Source organism: Eubalaena glacialis, chromosome 9 (genome assembly GCF_028564815.1).
Source record: "Eubalaena glacialis isolate mEubGla1 chromosome 9, mEubGla1.1.hap2.+ XY, whole genome shotgun sequence".
NCBI classification, from domain to species: Eukaryota; Metazoa; Chordata; class Mammalia; order Artiodactyla; family Balaenidae; genus Eubalaena; species Eubalaena glacialis.
Window position 1 is genome coordinate 71046811 of NC_083724.1, and position 14677 is coordinate 71061487.

The following is a 14677-nucleotide window of genomic DNA, read 5'->3' on the forward strand; positions in this document are numbered from 1 at the left end:
CCAGTCTCTGACCCTGACTGCACCACTTGACTTCCATGAGGAGCCATTCCTCAGATTGACTTAAGTATAACATCTTCTTTGGGTATCATTTCAATTTAGAGCTGTCAGGCTATTTCTTCTTGCAGGAGTTATTCACAATTATTAATGAATTTCCAGGCTCCAGCTGAACCAACTCTGTTCCTATCAACAGACTGTCTGTTACAAAAATGAATTGTCCTCAGTCCAAGTCTGCCATCTGCCCTGAGTTGCCTCTTACTGGGGCCTGGAGCTGGGCAAATACAGTGTTTTCTTTCCATCTTCCCTCTCACTGGTAAATACTTCTTAAGTGGTAATGGCTTTTCCCAAACTCTGTTGCCTCTGGGTTTTGTATATTGACTCTTTTTTTTTTTTTCTGCCTTAACTGGGAGCGAATGGTAAACATGAGGAAAGTTGGTAATAAACTGTTCTAGAGTTCCACCTGACAACTATTTTCTTTTTGTGTAATCCCATTAGCTTAAATACGTGCAGAGAGGTTTTGGGCAGGAATGGAAAATTTTGTATTCATTTTGTTGGAAGGATTGATTTCTTACAATGAAATATAAAAAATAAATGAATGTCAGAAATGTATTCCTGACGGATAGATTTATCTCATTTATTCATGCCTTTTTTTGTGTTTACTTTTCAGCTCTCCTACAAGCTTGTGTTCCCCATAACCAGCATGTATGGTTCAATATTTACAGCCTGGAGGATCCTTGAAGTAATGAGAGAAGAGTCTGCGACAAGTGACTGGTTAGCTTCCGTAGAGTCATTGCTCCCTATTACCACAGCGATCCCTGCGCATGTTTTTCTTCTGCTGGCTTACCTCCTTGTTGAAGATAAAGGACGAAATCTTCGTCAAATACTGAAGGTCACTACAGAATTTGCCCAAGCTGATTCCTCTCAGGTAAAGCAAGAAAATAATGGAGCAGTAATGGGGGTAAAGCTTAATATTGGAATTGTAGATTATTCTTTCAATTGTGGATAATTTTTATCAGAGTTTTAGAGTACAGGTTGCTTTTTTTTTTTTGCTATCTTTATTTTCCCAATTTTTTCTTTTTTCTCCTTACTCTGAGTTGATGTCTACTTCATGATGCACATGTTTCTTTAATGAAAGCACACTTCAAAAGAGAATCTACACATGATGCTAATCTGTTATTTTTGTTATTGATGGATTTGCTAATTTGTAATGCTTTCATTAACTCTTGCACCCTATTCCAAGATGCATATCCCTTAGTTCTCATATCAATCTTTTAAGGTGGAAAAATTAATTAATTCAGAATAAATGGGCCTATGTAATAGGAATTAATCTCTTTTTAACTTCTTGCAATTTGATCATATTTTTATTCAGTCATTTAATAAACAAAAAAAATAGTGGGTCGTTGTTGGTTTTTTTTTTTTTAATTAATTAATTTATTTATTTTTGGCTGTGTTGGGTCTTCGTTTCTGTGCGAGGGCTTTCTCTAGTTGCGGCAAGCGGGGGCCACTCTTCATCGCGGTGCGCAGGCCTCTCACTATCGTGGCCTCTTTTGTTGCGGAGCACAGGCTCCAGACGCGCAGGCTCAGTAGTTGTGGCTCACGGGCCCAGTTGCTCCACGGCATGTGGGATCTTCCCAGACCAGGGCTCGAACCCGTGTCCCCTGCATTGGCAGGCAGATTCTCAACCACTGCGCCACCAGGGAAGCCCTGGGTCATTGTTTTATATGGTACTGATCAACATGCTGATCATGTACCATATAAAACATGCTAATCAGTACTATATAAAACAACATATTAAAGATATGTTGTTTAATAATAATATGTTTAATAAACATATTAAACATATTAAAGATAAATAATCATTTTTCCTATCTGCACAGTTCTTGGAGTATAATAAGATAACCATCAGACATTATTAATAAAACTCCCCCCCTTGCCTTTTAAAAACTAACCATATATTTAGCATAGACATCTGTAATTTTTTTTCTGTTGGATAGAATCTCTAGAATGCATTTCCTGTGAAGGGAAGGATTTCCTAACCAAGTAGGTATGGCATTTTTATTATCTTCTCTATCTTAGTGTCTGTGCTTGTGTTCTTTTTCAAGCATGGTGAAGAAAAAGTCCATCTCTTTATGGAGTGTTCCTATAGGAAAAAAATTTGGTGTTGAAGGCGGGATAAATATGTTTCTCTAGATAATGAAGTTAATGTATTTGCAATTCCTTTTTGTCCCCAACTTGTCACGCTCATTCCGTTTTGTCAAGTAGACAACTGCTATCTCACAAAAGTTTTCCCTCTGACTAGATTTCTCTGTCTAATTCTGCAAGTGGATCCGTAATGTATTCAGAGTACCTTTGTCTCACGGTGTATGCGTAACATGAAACACGTCAGCTTGCTTCCTACTTTATTTCTCCCTTCAGCTTCTGTAACAATCCTAATTCTACCAAATGCTTTTTATCACTGTTGACACCTTGTAGGATTATCTCTTTAGAATAGTTAATGCACAGGTAATGCCTGGAGATTATCTGAGGACATCATACCGTAGGTTACCTGACCTATGTTTGCCACTGGTGTAGAACGTGTGTTATATCAATATATGTATTGATACTTAGGAAATGCATTTAGTCTTTGAAATTCTAGGGTGATCCAGTATCCTTGTAAACACTTTTCATGTGTGCCATGAAATGGAAAAAGTTGGGAAGCACTGGGGTGACCATCCCGGTTCATTTATTTATTCAATAAATGTTTATTAAGAAGCAGTGCTATAAATTAAAGTCAATATGTTACACTTCTGTTGATAATTTCTAGGAAGTTTTTAAAGAAGTGAGAAAAAACACCCCGTGTAATTTTGCTTGTTAAGGTGAATGGTAGGGTAAAATGTTGAAATATAGTTACCCAAACTCATGCAGAAGCAAAGGCAATATAATTAATAAGAACTTACAAGTGGAGTTATTTAAGTCTTTTGAAAAGACTAAAAGAAGACTAGAAGTAGGAGGTAGTGTTCTTCACTTTTCCTTATGAAGTGACCATATCATATCATTTCTCTGGCCTTTAGCTACAAGGTAAAGGAGCCTGAAGAAGAGGATTGAATATTTCGAAAAAGCAATTCTCTAATTGTAACTGCTTGGTGTAGATTCAATTAGATGAGTTAGGGTTGAGATCTATTATTGGAGGAGTGTTTTCTATTTCTTTCATTAAGTTGACATGACTGCATGAAATGTATTGTTTCATGTGTGTTTGTCCTTTCTTACCTTATAAAAAGAAGGTATATTATGTTTAAGCAATCATTGGCTTAAATTCATGGGAGAGTCAATACTAAAGAAAAGTCTTAGACTACTAATAAGCAGATACTAAGTAAATAGGTATGTAAGAATAGGAATTTAGAGGCTGTCTTCTACCTCTGTTTTGGTGGTCACTTAACCTCTTATATAGAGTTCACTGGCCTGCAGTATTGTGTTTGTGTGACACCATAATTTATTGTAAGAATTCTACTGTAAGACCTTGTGAGAGAAAATATTTGAAAAGTTTGAAAGAGATGTGCCATATTTGAAGTGTGTTTAGTGTGATTATGATTATTATTATTCATTCTAAGGTATTAATAGAAATTATTTTTGATAGTACTTATTCATAGTAATGCAAGTTATCAATATCAACTAATACTTTTAGTGTTAATAATGATAAGAAAATATACTTCTTTAAAAATGTGATTATTCTTCTTACTTATCAGGTACTTTGATGGATCCCCTTCCCCAGTGAGTTTTCATCCTTAGTCCCTCACCGTCTTCCTTCCCCTGTGGCATGCGTTTTGTGTTGGGTTTAATATATTTAGGGCCATGGAAGTCTAATGGAGCTAGGTAGTCTGAAGGGAACTTGGCCTTGTGAGTACCATTTTAGAGTTAACTGGATACAGATGATGGTGCTAAAATAACTAGATAGTTACTCAAGGCCACAGCAATAAACTGACACTTGAAAAAAATAGTAAGGAACTTTTTTTTTCCATATCTAGAAACGCTGTCAGCAGTTACTGATAATTCATATAGTCTATCCAGACATCATGAGACTTAATTTGCAGAAGATACAAGCTCAGGTCAGGCAGCTCTCAGTAAAAATTAAGTGCCTTTTCTTTCTTGGAAGGAATGTCTTAGAGTGTTCTGGGGAGAGATCCAAGAATGAGCATCCTGTGTGAATTCCCATGGAAGTCGTGAAAGTTTTAAACACATTGATTTAGTTTAGAGAGAGATTTTCGTATCATAGTCTGTGCTTATAATATATGGGAACGCCATCTAATTCCTAAATTAGTGTTTTTTTCTGGAAATTGCAGTTGATGGATTCATGTGCTTTTCGGTTATGTTTACATAACAGTTCCTGCCTTTCTGATACTGTGAGTAATGTTTTTTTCCCCACAGTTTGATGTAAATCATTCATGCTGCCTTCAGAGATGCCTGAATGACAGTTGAAGCACATGGCTTCATGGCTCATAAACAGTAACGTCCTGTTGGGCTTATTCTTTCTTCTTCAGAGAGCTATTTCCTAACTCTGTGATTTGTCCAGATCTGGTCACATCTAGTTTGAAATCAGTGGTAGTGAATATAAACATAGGCTCTAATCAAGGGATAATGTGAACGCCAGGCTTAAATAAGGACATTTTCTAAATTTTAATTGAATGGGTTTTTAAAGGGCAATATCAAATCATATTTTGAACCCTTATTAAATGATTGACTAATCTATGAAACATGATTGTGGACAGTTTGGAAATGTCTGAGACTGATACAGCCTCCTTAAGAAGAGGTTAATAACCCTTAATCAACACGTGTTGATTGACTTCCTATCTCCCCTTTCAGGTGAGCCCAGCACAGTGACAGGTCACTAATTAAGAACCACGTCTGGCTCTGTGACCTGCACTGTGTGCCTCTATACAAACTTAACTGGTGATAGCACCAGTTCTGTACCACTTTCCTCAACCCATTCCATATACCTGATTGTATCTTACTTCTAAGACTCTCAGCCAGAAACCTTACTTTTTCTTCCTCTCTTCCTAACTCTCATTTCCCTTTTGGATTTTATGTTTAGTTCTTTGCCAACTCTGACCTTGGTTTCCAGTAATATCCCACCCACGTTCCTTCTGGCATCTTCAGGTAAACTTCTCTCTGTGTCTATGTGGGACTCCCCTGCCTTCCCCCAGTTCCCCACAATATTACTCTGGCCCCTGGCCCCTTGAGAAGAAAGGGATATTATTCATCTCTTAAAACCTTCTCTAATATCTATTGGCTTAGCTATATTATATTAGCTATATCATTGGCTAATTATTACAATATTTATTATATAATATTTAATATATTAAATATATAATTGTTATAATAACCACTTATTATATTAGCTATATTATTAACTATAGCTTCCCTCTAGCTATCGGAATTGACATTTCTCCATCTGAAGCATTATATCCTAGAGAATAATAGAGGTGTTGGAGGAGGAGGCTACTTTTCACATAGATACGTGATTCTGCAAAAGACTATAGGTTATTAAATGCTTAATAGTATGTCATATAAATAGATGTAGAGAGAACACCTGACAACAGATTATATTCTCTTTTGGAAATCCAGGCTGCTTGTTAGTGGTTTTAAAACCTAAGAAAAGGGCTTCCCTGGTGGCGCAGTGGTTGAGAATCTGCCTGCCAATGCAGGGCACACGGGTTCGAGCCCTGGTCTGGGAAGATCCCACATGCCGCGGAGCAACTAGGCCCGTGAGCCACAACTACTGAGCCTGCGCGTCTGGAGCCTGTGCTCCGCAACAAGAGAGGCCGCGATAGCGAGAGGCCCGCGCACCATGATGAAGAGTGGCCCCCGCTTGCCGCAACTAGAGAAAGCCCTCGCACAGAAACGAAGACCCAACACAACCAAAAATATAAATAAATAAATTAAAAAAAAAAAAAAAAAAACCTAAGAAAATATGTTTTCTTTCTCTTTCTACCTGTATTGTTAAGAGTTTACGGCAAGATTAAATACTTAGGCATCTGAATTGAACATTAACCATGAAGATGAGTAATTTCTAGACAGGCTGAGATGGTTTAAAGTAAGATCTTACAATAGCTTAGTATTTCAACTTCAGTGGAAGAACTCTAACTGCTACATGTAAGGCATAACAATTTCTTTTTCACTAGTTTATAAAATGGAATATGCCAAAGAGGAAAAGTTTATAAACTTTGACTTTAGAGAACCACAAGTTCCTTCCTTAAAATCTACTCTCACCGAGGAGCTTATCAAATTAAGTTTTGTGGAACCCAATGCCTCTTTCAAATCCTTGGTACTTGCTTGCTTTTCTCTTGTTTGGAATTGGGGATAGAGCTGTGTTTTTTTGTTTGTCTTATTTTGTTTTTGCTTGCATTTACAACTCTGAGGACTTTTACTTCCTTTTTACCTTTTGGTTGTTAAGTCTCACTAAAGGTCTTACTTAATGGGAACAATTGCAATCTTTGATAATTTTATTTTATCCTTTGTAATGTTTTCAGGGCTTATTTTTTTTTCCATTTGTGAAGGTGTACACATGTTTGAGCCATTTAAGTCACTTATGGGGATAGGTTCATGGCCCATGACTTGCTGGTCTTTTAAAAGTCATATATTATCAAATAGTAAAAAGTTGACTTTCAGGGCAGAATCCTGTGATAGTTCTACTCTGGGTCATAAGCCATATTTTAACATGGAAAATGAATAGGAAATGTGTGAAATTTAATGGTCTGTAAGTTACTGCTGTGAGAAAAGGAGAAAATATATTCTATAAAGGAACTTGCACAAAGAGTCCTTGGACACTTTGCACTCTGTTCTATTGTCACCGAGTTCTATGAATTGCTACCCCTGAAGTCAGTCGGCTTCCTGTGTTCTTCACACCAGCAAAAAGAAGCCAGAATGTACAGTACTTTTAATAAAGAGCTTTACAGATAAGAAATGCTGTACTACTATTCCCTTGCAGCCATAGCATTGATTATGCCTAGAGCAAAATTGGGATGAGCCTGTCAGCATGAAACAATTAGACAAAGAGAAACACAGATGAAAATAGAGGGTCAAGTATCTATTCCATCCTGTGGCAATATGTTTATTTCTTCTTTATAAACCCAACATAGATAACTATAGAATAAAATATTTTTAACTGGCATTTGAACCTTTTTATATTTTTTTCAGTTTTTTGCATGAAGCCTTGAGTTTATACTGAGGGAAGCAGTCCTGTGTCAATTTTTTACCTTTCTTGAGTTCCTGAGGGCTAATATTGGGCTGAGTTTCTTCTGAGAAGTCAACAGAGTATAAATTGCTTAAAAGTTCAACCCTATATCACTGTGACAGTCACTAGCTTACTAATATAATGAAACAAAAGCCATTTGTCTTGTTGTGTCACTGAACACTGAGTAACAGAAAGGATGGGGGTAGAGTTTGGTGAGGATGGGGCCTAGAACTGCACTTAGAACAGCAGAGTCTGTCTGCTCCCAGTTGAATATCAGTTAGCAGTAGCTTTGTCTTCAGATTAAAACCTGCTTGGAATGGGCTTCTGGTGTTGCTGAAGGACTCAGAGGGGAATAAATTTTGTGGTAACTTTGAATTTTGTAAAAGGCATGAGGAATTCTTCTCAAGGGGAAAAACACAAAGTCCACCATTGCCAGAATAAATTTTTTCTTATTTGGTCAGAGGGCAGGGAAGGAAAAGGGGGTGTTGGTCCCCTGCCTACTTGTATCGTGGCCAGACACCCCAAAGTGGAGCTGTCAGTGGACATCCCTTACCATTTATTCTTCAGCCCTTCCATAGTCAATCCTTCAATTCAGAGGAGAGTCTTAATCAAGGAAACATTTCTTTACATCTACAGAAGCAACCCATGTCAGCTCTCTCCAACGAGTTTTGCCTTGATTCATCAATAAAAATGGATAATCAAGGCTCATCAGACTTTTAAGAAAATTTAACAGCATGACTAACCAGAGCATCTCTTTCCAGAAGAAGAACTTGGGGCTCAGAGGATAATATAAAAACAATCCAGTACCTATGAGATGTTGGCAAGATATTGTATGTTTTTGTATTGTATATAAGATACTGCTGTGATGAAGAAGAAATTCAAGAGCAAGAGATTTTAGATATTAAAAACTTGGTTGCCACAGTACATAAATAGAGGCAGGATTAGTGATTTATAGAATAGCCAACTAAATATTTCAGAATATAGAAAAAATATGAAAACTGAACAAGTTAAGACATTGAAGGTCAATCTTGGAGTTCTAACATCTTTCCGTAGGAATTTCAATTGGAGAAAACTGAAGAGAAAATGAAGGAGAAAAACTTAAAATATGACAGAAAACTATTTCCTAAGCTCAAAAAAGATACAAAGATATAGATTGTTAGGACCCTCTGAAAGCCACACAGCACAAGTGAGAATAGATCAATATCTATATCCATGCCCAGAACTTCAAGAATAAAGAGAACATCAAAAGAGATTTTAGAGAAGAGTTGGAAAAGATGAAGTCATTTAAAATTAGATTGACCTTAGATTTTTTTATAGCAGCCCACTGGGTACTGGAATACATTGGTATATTGTCTTCCAATTTCTTGAGGAAAGTCACTTTGAACCCGGAATATTCCTTTCCATCATTTTACTTTTAACAAGTGATGGTAATAAAGGCTTTTTCTGATGGGCAATAATTCAAGAATATTTCTTGGTTACTGATTTTATGGGGGGAAAAGCCCCTCAAGAATGTGTTCTAGCAAAACTGAAAATGAATCCAAGAAAGTACAGAGAAGAGATGTTAAAAGGTGATCAAAATATCCAGTAAATATTACTTTAAATTAACCATAATTGTTTGTGTAAAATATGAAAAATAACTACCTGGAACAAAGTCCAAGCTTTAAAACATGGGAAGTGGTCAGAGTAGGTAGTGGGAATGTGATAGTGCGAAGAGTGAGAACATGCTAAGTAAGGGTGGAATTTTGTTTTTAAACTGAGTATTTTTTGATGTTAGTAGAAAAATAAGTTTAAATATGTATTTAAACCTTTATTAGTAACTAAAGGTGATTTATAACTTCCAAATAATTAATATAAGAAAAGGAAAACAATTTTTTAAAAAACCTAAAAAAGATGGCAAATATTAACATAAAATAAGATGGTAGGAATAATTCCAAATATTCCAGTTACCACAATTACTGTGAATGAATTAAATTCCCTTATCAAAAAAATAAAAGGGCTCATAATACTACCCAAAGCAATCTACAGATGTAATGCAATTTCTATCAAAATTCCCATGACATTTTTTACAGAACTAGACCAAATAACCCTAAAATTTATATGGAACCACAAAAGACCCAGAATTGCCAAAGCAATCCTGAAGAAAAAGAACAAAGCTGGAGGCATAACACTTCCAGATTTCAGACTATACTATAAAGCTACAGTAATCAAAACAACATGATACTGGCACAAAAACATCCATAGAAAACAAACAAAGCAGAAATATAGATCAGAACAGAAGAGAAAGCCCAGAAATAAACCCACACACCTATGGTCAATTAATCGACAACAAAGAAGGCAGGAATATACAATGGAGAAAAGACAGTCTCTTCAACAAGTGGTGCTGGGAAAGCTGGACAGCTACTTGTAAGTCCATGAAATTAGAACACTCCCTCACACAAGATACAAAAATACATTCAAAATGGTTTAAAGACCTAAATATAAGATGCGACACCATAAAACTCCTAGAAGAAAACATAGGCAAAACATCTTCTGACATAAATCATAGCAATATTTTCTTAGATCAGTCTCCCAAGGCAAAAGAAATAAAACCAAAAATAAATGAGTGGGACCTAATCAAATTTAAAAGCTTTTGAACAGCAAATGAAACCATCAACAAAATGAAAAAGCCTACAGAATGGGAGAAAAAATTTGCAAATGATGTGACCAACAAGGAGTTAATATCCAAAATATATAAGCAGCACAGACAACTCAATATTGAAAAAAACCAAACAACCCAGTCAGGAAACGGGCAGAAGACCTAAATAGACATTTCTCCAAAGAAGACATACAGATGGCCAACAGGCACATGAAAAGATGCTCAGCATCACATAATTATTAGAGAAATGAAAATCAAAACCTCAATGAGGTATCACCTCACACCTATCAGAATGGTTATTATCAAAAAGTCTACAAATAAATGCTGAAGAGGGTGTGGAGAAAAGGGAACCCTCGCACACTGTTGGTGGAGATGTAAATTGATGAAGCCACTATGGAAAATAGTATGGAGGTTCCTTAAGAAAATAAAAATAGAGCTACCATATGATCCAGCAATCCCACTTCTGGGTATATATTCGTAAAAGATGAAAACTAATTTGAAAATGTATGTGCACCCCAGTGTTCATAGCAGCACTATTTATGATGGCCAAGACATGGAAGCAACCCATGTGCTTATCAACAGACGATTTGCTTAAGAAGATGTGGTATATATACAGAATGGACTATTACTAAGCCATAATAAAGAATGAAATATTGCCATTCACAGCAACATGGATGGACCTAGAGAATATTATACTTAGTGAAGTAAGTCATAGGAAAACAAATACTATATGATATCGCTTATATTTGGAATCTAAAGAAAAAAAAACAAATGGAATCTATATACAAAACAGAAACAGATTCACAGAGATAGAAAATGAACTTATGGTTACCAAATGGGAGAGCAGGGGGAGGGATAAATTAGGAGTATGGGATTAACAAACTATTATACATAAAATAGATAAGTAACAAGGATTTACTGTATAGCACAGGGAACTGTACTCTATATCTTGTAATAACCTATAGTGGAAAATAACCTGAAAAATATGTATGTATAACTGAATTACTCTGCTCTACACCTGAAACTAACACAATATTGTAAATCAACTATACTTCAGTTAAAAAAATAAAGGCTCATATTATTAAAAAACACAATTCTATACTTTTTCTAAGAGACAAACCTTGAAACAAGTGACAGTTGAAAATGAAAGAGTGAAAATGAAAAGCTAGGTAGATTATTAAGAAAGCATAAGATGTGGTAATATTATCATCCAAGATAGATGATATAGAATCCAAGGTAAAAAGCCTTACACAAGATGAAGAGGAGTATTTTATACTGACAAATGGTAGAATCTCAAGTCAAATTTTATTTAGAAGCAGTTCCATTGAAATTAGGAAAAGTATGTCTGATGTCAATTTTACTATTTTTCTGGAGGTTCTGGCCATTGTTAATTCATGAAAAAGAAATAAAAGTTATATATGTGTAATAAAATAAAAACCCAGAGCTCCTAATACTTACAGACAATTAGAAAATACTAGAGAATTTACTGAAAACTTTTGCTTTTAGATTAGATAAGAGAGTTCAATATGGTGGTCAGATATCAGATCAGTGTACAAAACTGATTGATTTTCTTTACAAAAACAATAAATTAGAACATATTGGCAGTATATGGGAGAGAGATAATTTATAAATAGCATAAAACTGTACCTTGAAATACTAGAAATGTATAAAAACTCTTTGATGTAATTTATAAAATTTTACTAAAACACATATAATGGCTTCTAGTATAATACTTTAAATGTAGAATTCATGTTATAAATATTTACTATTGATTGATTTGAGGTTCAATGATCTTATGATTATAAGACATTTAGTTTTGTTTTTTTGCATTAATCACCTTTGTTACACGGATTCTGATTCATTACCTTAACTTCACTGCAGAAAGATATTCACTTAACCAGTTGCACGTATAGTGCCGCCAAGTCCAAAAGTGGAGTGTTTATCATGTTTGCCAGCTTGATCACATTCTGAGCTCTGTTGAGTAAGTCAGTTACAGGCCTTTTGATAACCTGGCTGATGCTTTGGAATGAATTGTTTCTTTTATTATCCTTAATTTCTAGGGCTAAATAGGTTTAAATATAGTCTACTCATTTAGAAGCTGAACCATCTTCTTGAACAAAGTAACAGTTAATAAAAGTAGCTGGCCAGATCTTCAATCTTGTGTGATTATTTTTTCCTCTTCTATGCTAGCTTCCATTGGCCCTTCTATACATAGGCAAATCACATTTAGCCAGATATTTCTGCCTAAATAGAACACGTACAGAGTCATGACTCATGTAAGCACGTGTCAAAAAGAGATTGAGATGTTCTAAGTGAATCAACATCAACAAGAATGCTTGCAGTTGGGATTATTGCTTAATGGTCAAAAATTACTCTTTTATACTTTTTTGTTTGTAGTGATCATAACTGAGAAATTCTGAAACCTAATTAAAGACAAGAATTTTTTTTAGTGAACCAAAAAGTAGGTTGTTGTATTCCCTTTATTTTGAAAAATAACATTTACAAAATGTTGAGAAAATCACACGTTGGTTGTTAGGTTTGAAATATTTAACAAGATTTACAAGGTTTGAAATATTTGACAAGATATACTGTTCATTTAAGAGCTTGAAAGGGCATTGAAGAATCAGTTATTTAGTAAATAGTCATGGAGAACATCTTTGGGGCACACATTTTAATTGGAACTTGGGATTCAAAAATAGTTATTGGCAAATTCACAGTGCATAGGGAAGATGGGCAATATACAATTAGAATGCCCTGTGATAAGTGGTATGATGCAGGGAAGCATACGGTTTGGTATGAGCCCAGAAAGCGGTGGCTAAGTCATAATAGGAGGTCTGCCTGGAGTAGGTGATTCATCAGCTGTTGCTGGACAAATACAAGTTAAACAAACATCTTTGAAATTAACTGGAAGAGTCTTATTGCCTGTTTCTATTACATATGAAGCACTACTTTTTATATATGACATTTATATGATCCTTTTTGAGTGCCACTGTTGGGCAAACAGTGGAATAAATAAATTTTTGGAGGTACTGGAGTAGTTTTTTACTTGGTGTACCATAGGTTCATTTGCAGTACTTTTATATTTTAGATTTCATTTTCTTGTTGGGAAGTAAAAGAAAGCCACTGACATTTTGTCACAATTATAGCTACTCTCTGATGGCTGTAATCGAGATGACAGGCCATGATTTGGTGGATTTAGTGGGAAAGGTTTACTCCAGAATTCTTAAAGTTGGACAACTATGTGAGCTCCCTCACCAGAAGTCTTGAGACTTATGCTCTTCCTTTGTCTTTTCAGCACATTGGAGTTCTACCCTACCAGTGACAATTTTGAGCTTTTCATGATAGATAGTACAATGGACACTTTGGCAAGTTTTTAGAATAGTTGATATAATGAAATACGGCATTCTGAAGTCAGTTTACTTCAAATGGGTTAGACATGGTTACAAATTCAGTGGAGCCAGACAAGTAGTTAAGAAGTGGGATGATTTCTATATGTAGGTTTCTGGTGAATTGATTGGACTTTTGGAGACCTTGTGTCTTGTCATGCTTGCTTATTAACATTCTTGTGGTAGTGGATCACATCTGTATTTAAGACAATTTGTATATTTCTTTTCTCTAAAGAAAACAAGCATATAAATACATGTAACCTGAATTTATCATATCACAAATAGCATTAAAGACAAATAAAGACAAATTAGCATTCTGAAGTGTCCTATAGTTATCTTCAAAGGAAATTTTCATTGGATTACAATTAGATTTGGAATTTATAAAAGGAATTCCTCAAGGTAAACTGTGTCTCACTTGTTTTTGCCTCCTAGTAACCTTGCCCACTTGCTGGGCTTTGATACTTGTTTTGTTGCCTGATTGAATTACTACATAAATATATTAGATGTATGTGCGCACCATCCTAGAACCAATAAACTATTTTCCAATATTGTCATGTGTTATCCAAACTAATTGATGGAACAGTGTGGATTCCAGGGACAGGGTTAAGGTTGGGTTAGATCATAGTAAAATCTTATTAAATGAAATCCTATTAATTTAGGGTTCAGGGTAATTTTATATAAGCAGAGTTAAAACATAAGCTGATGTTGATGCTATTGTTTTTAGGCAGTTTGAGTTTGCTCATTTGCATTAGTACAATGAATGTGCCAATTTAAAAATGATCAAATTATCTATTCATTAAGACACATCAGCAGGGACTGGTACTTGGCAACACTTGGCTAATTAGTTTGTTACAGTATATACGTGACAGTAATTGAATTTTATTTCTTTAACATTTTTCTCTAATCCAGTCTTGTCTACCTTCATTGTTTCTAGTAGTCTGAGTTATTAGTGATAATTATACTGGTGGCATTTTACGGTACTTATGTGTATTTAGTTGTCAAATTGTATTCAAGTTTTAATGATGCAATTTGATCTGCATTAAGTGGATTTATCATGGAATTACCATTTAGCTTGAAATACTGTAGATACCTTGTTTTTATTAGGTCCAATTTTATTTATCAAGCATTTTCAAGCCATTGATTTAGTCATTCAACATATATATATTATATACCTTCTATATGGCGAGTTCTGGCACACTAAGATGAAAGGACATGGTCTTTGTTTCCAGGAATCATAGATCCTAGTCTGTTGCCAGAGGCATTAAAAATTACTTTTCAGTACAAGGTGGTAATTGCCATTGTGGAGGTATGTAAGTGTCTCTGGAACATACAGGAAGAGGCCCACAAGTTTCCCTGATGCAGGGTAAAGGAAAGGCGTTCTAGCAGGATAGGGAGCATATGCAAAGACACAAATCCGTGGCAGGTCACAGTGGGGTAACGAGACAGCAAGTA

The 14677-nt window shown here is 35.2% G+C and overlaps 1 protein-coding gene across 1 annotated transcript in view; it reads left to right on the plus strand.

Annotated features, from left to right (window-relative positions):
* The window catches only part of FOCAD (focadhesin), a 304027-nt gene that overhangs the window by 104919 nt on the left and 184431 nt on the right, over nt 1-14677 (plus strand). Inside the window, exon 11 of the mRNA XM_061200467.1 lies at nt 665-922. Coding sequence (XP_061056450.1) covers nt 665-922 — 258 coding nt within the window. The remainder of the gene's footprint in view (nt 1-664; nt 923-14677) is intronic.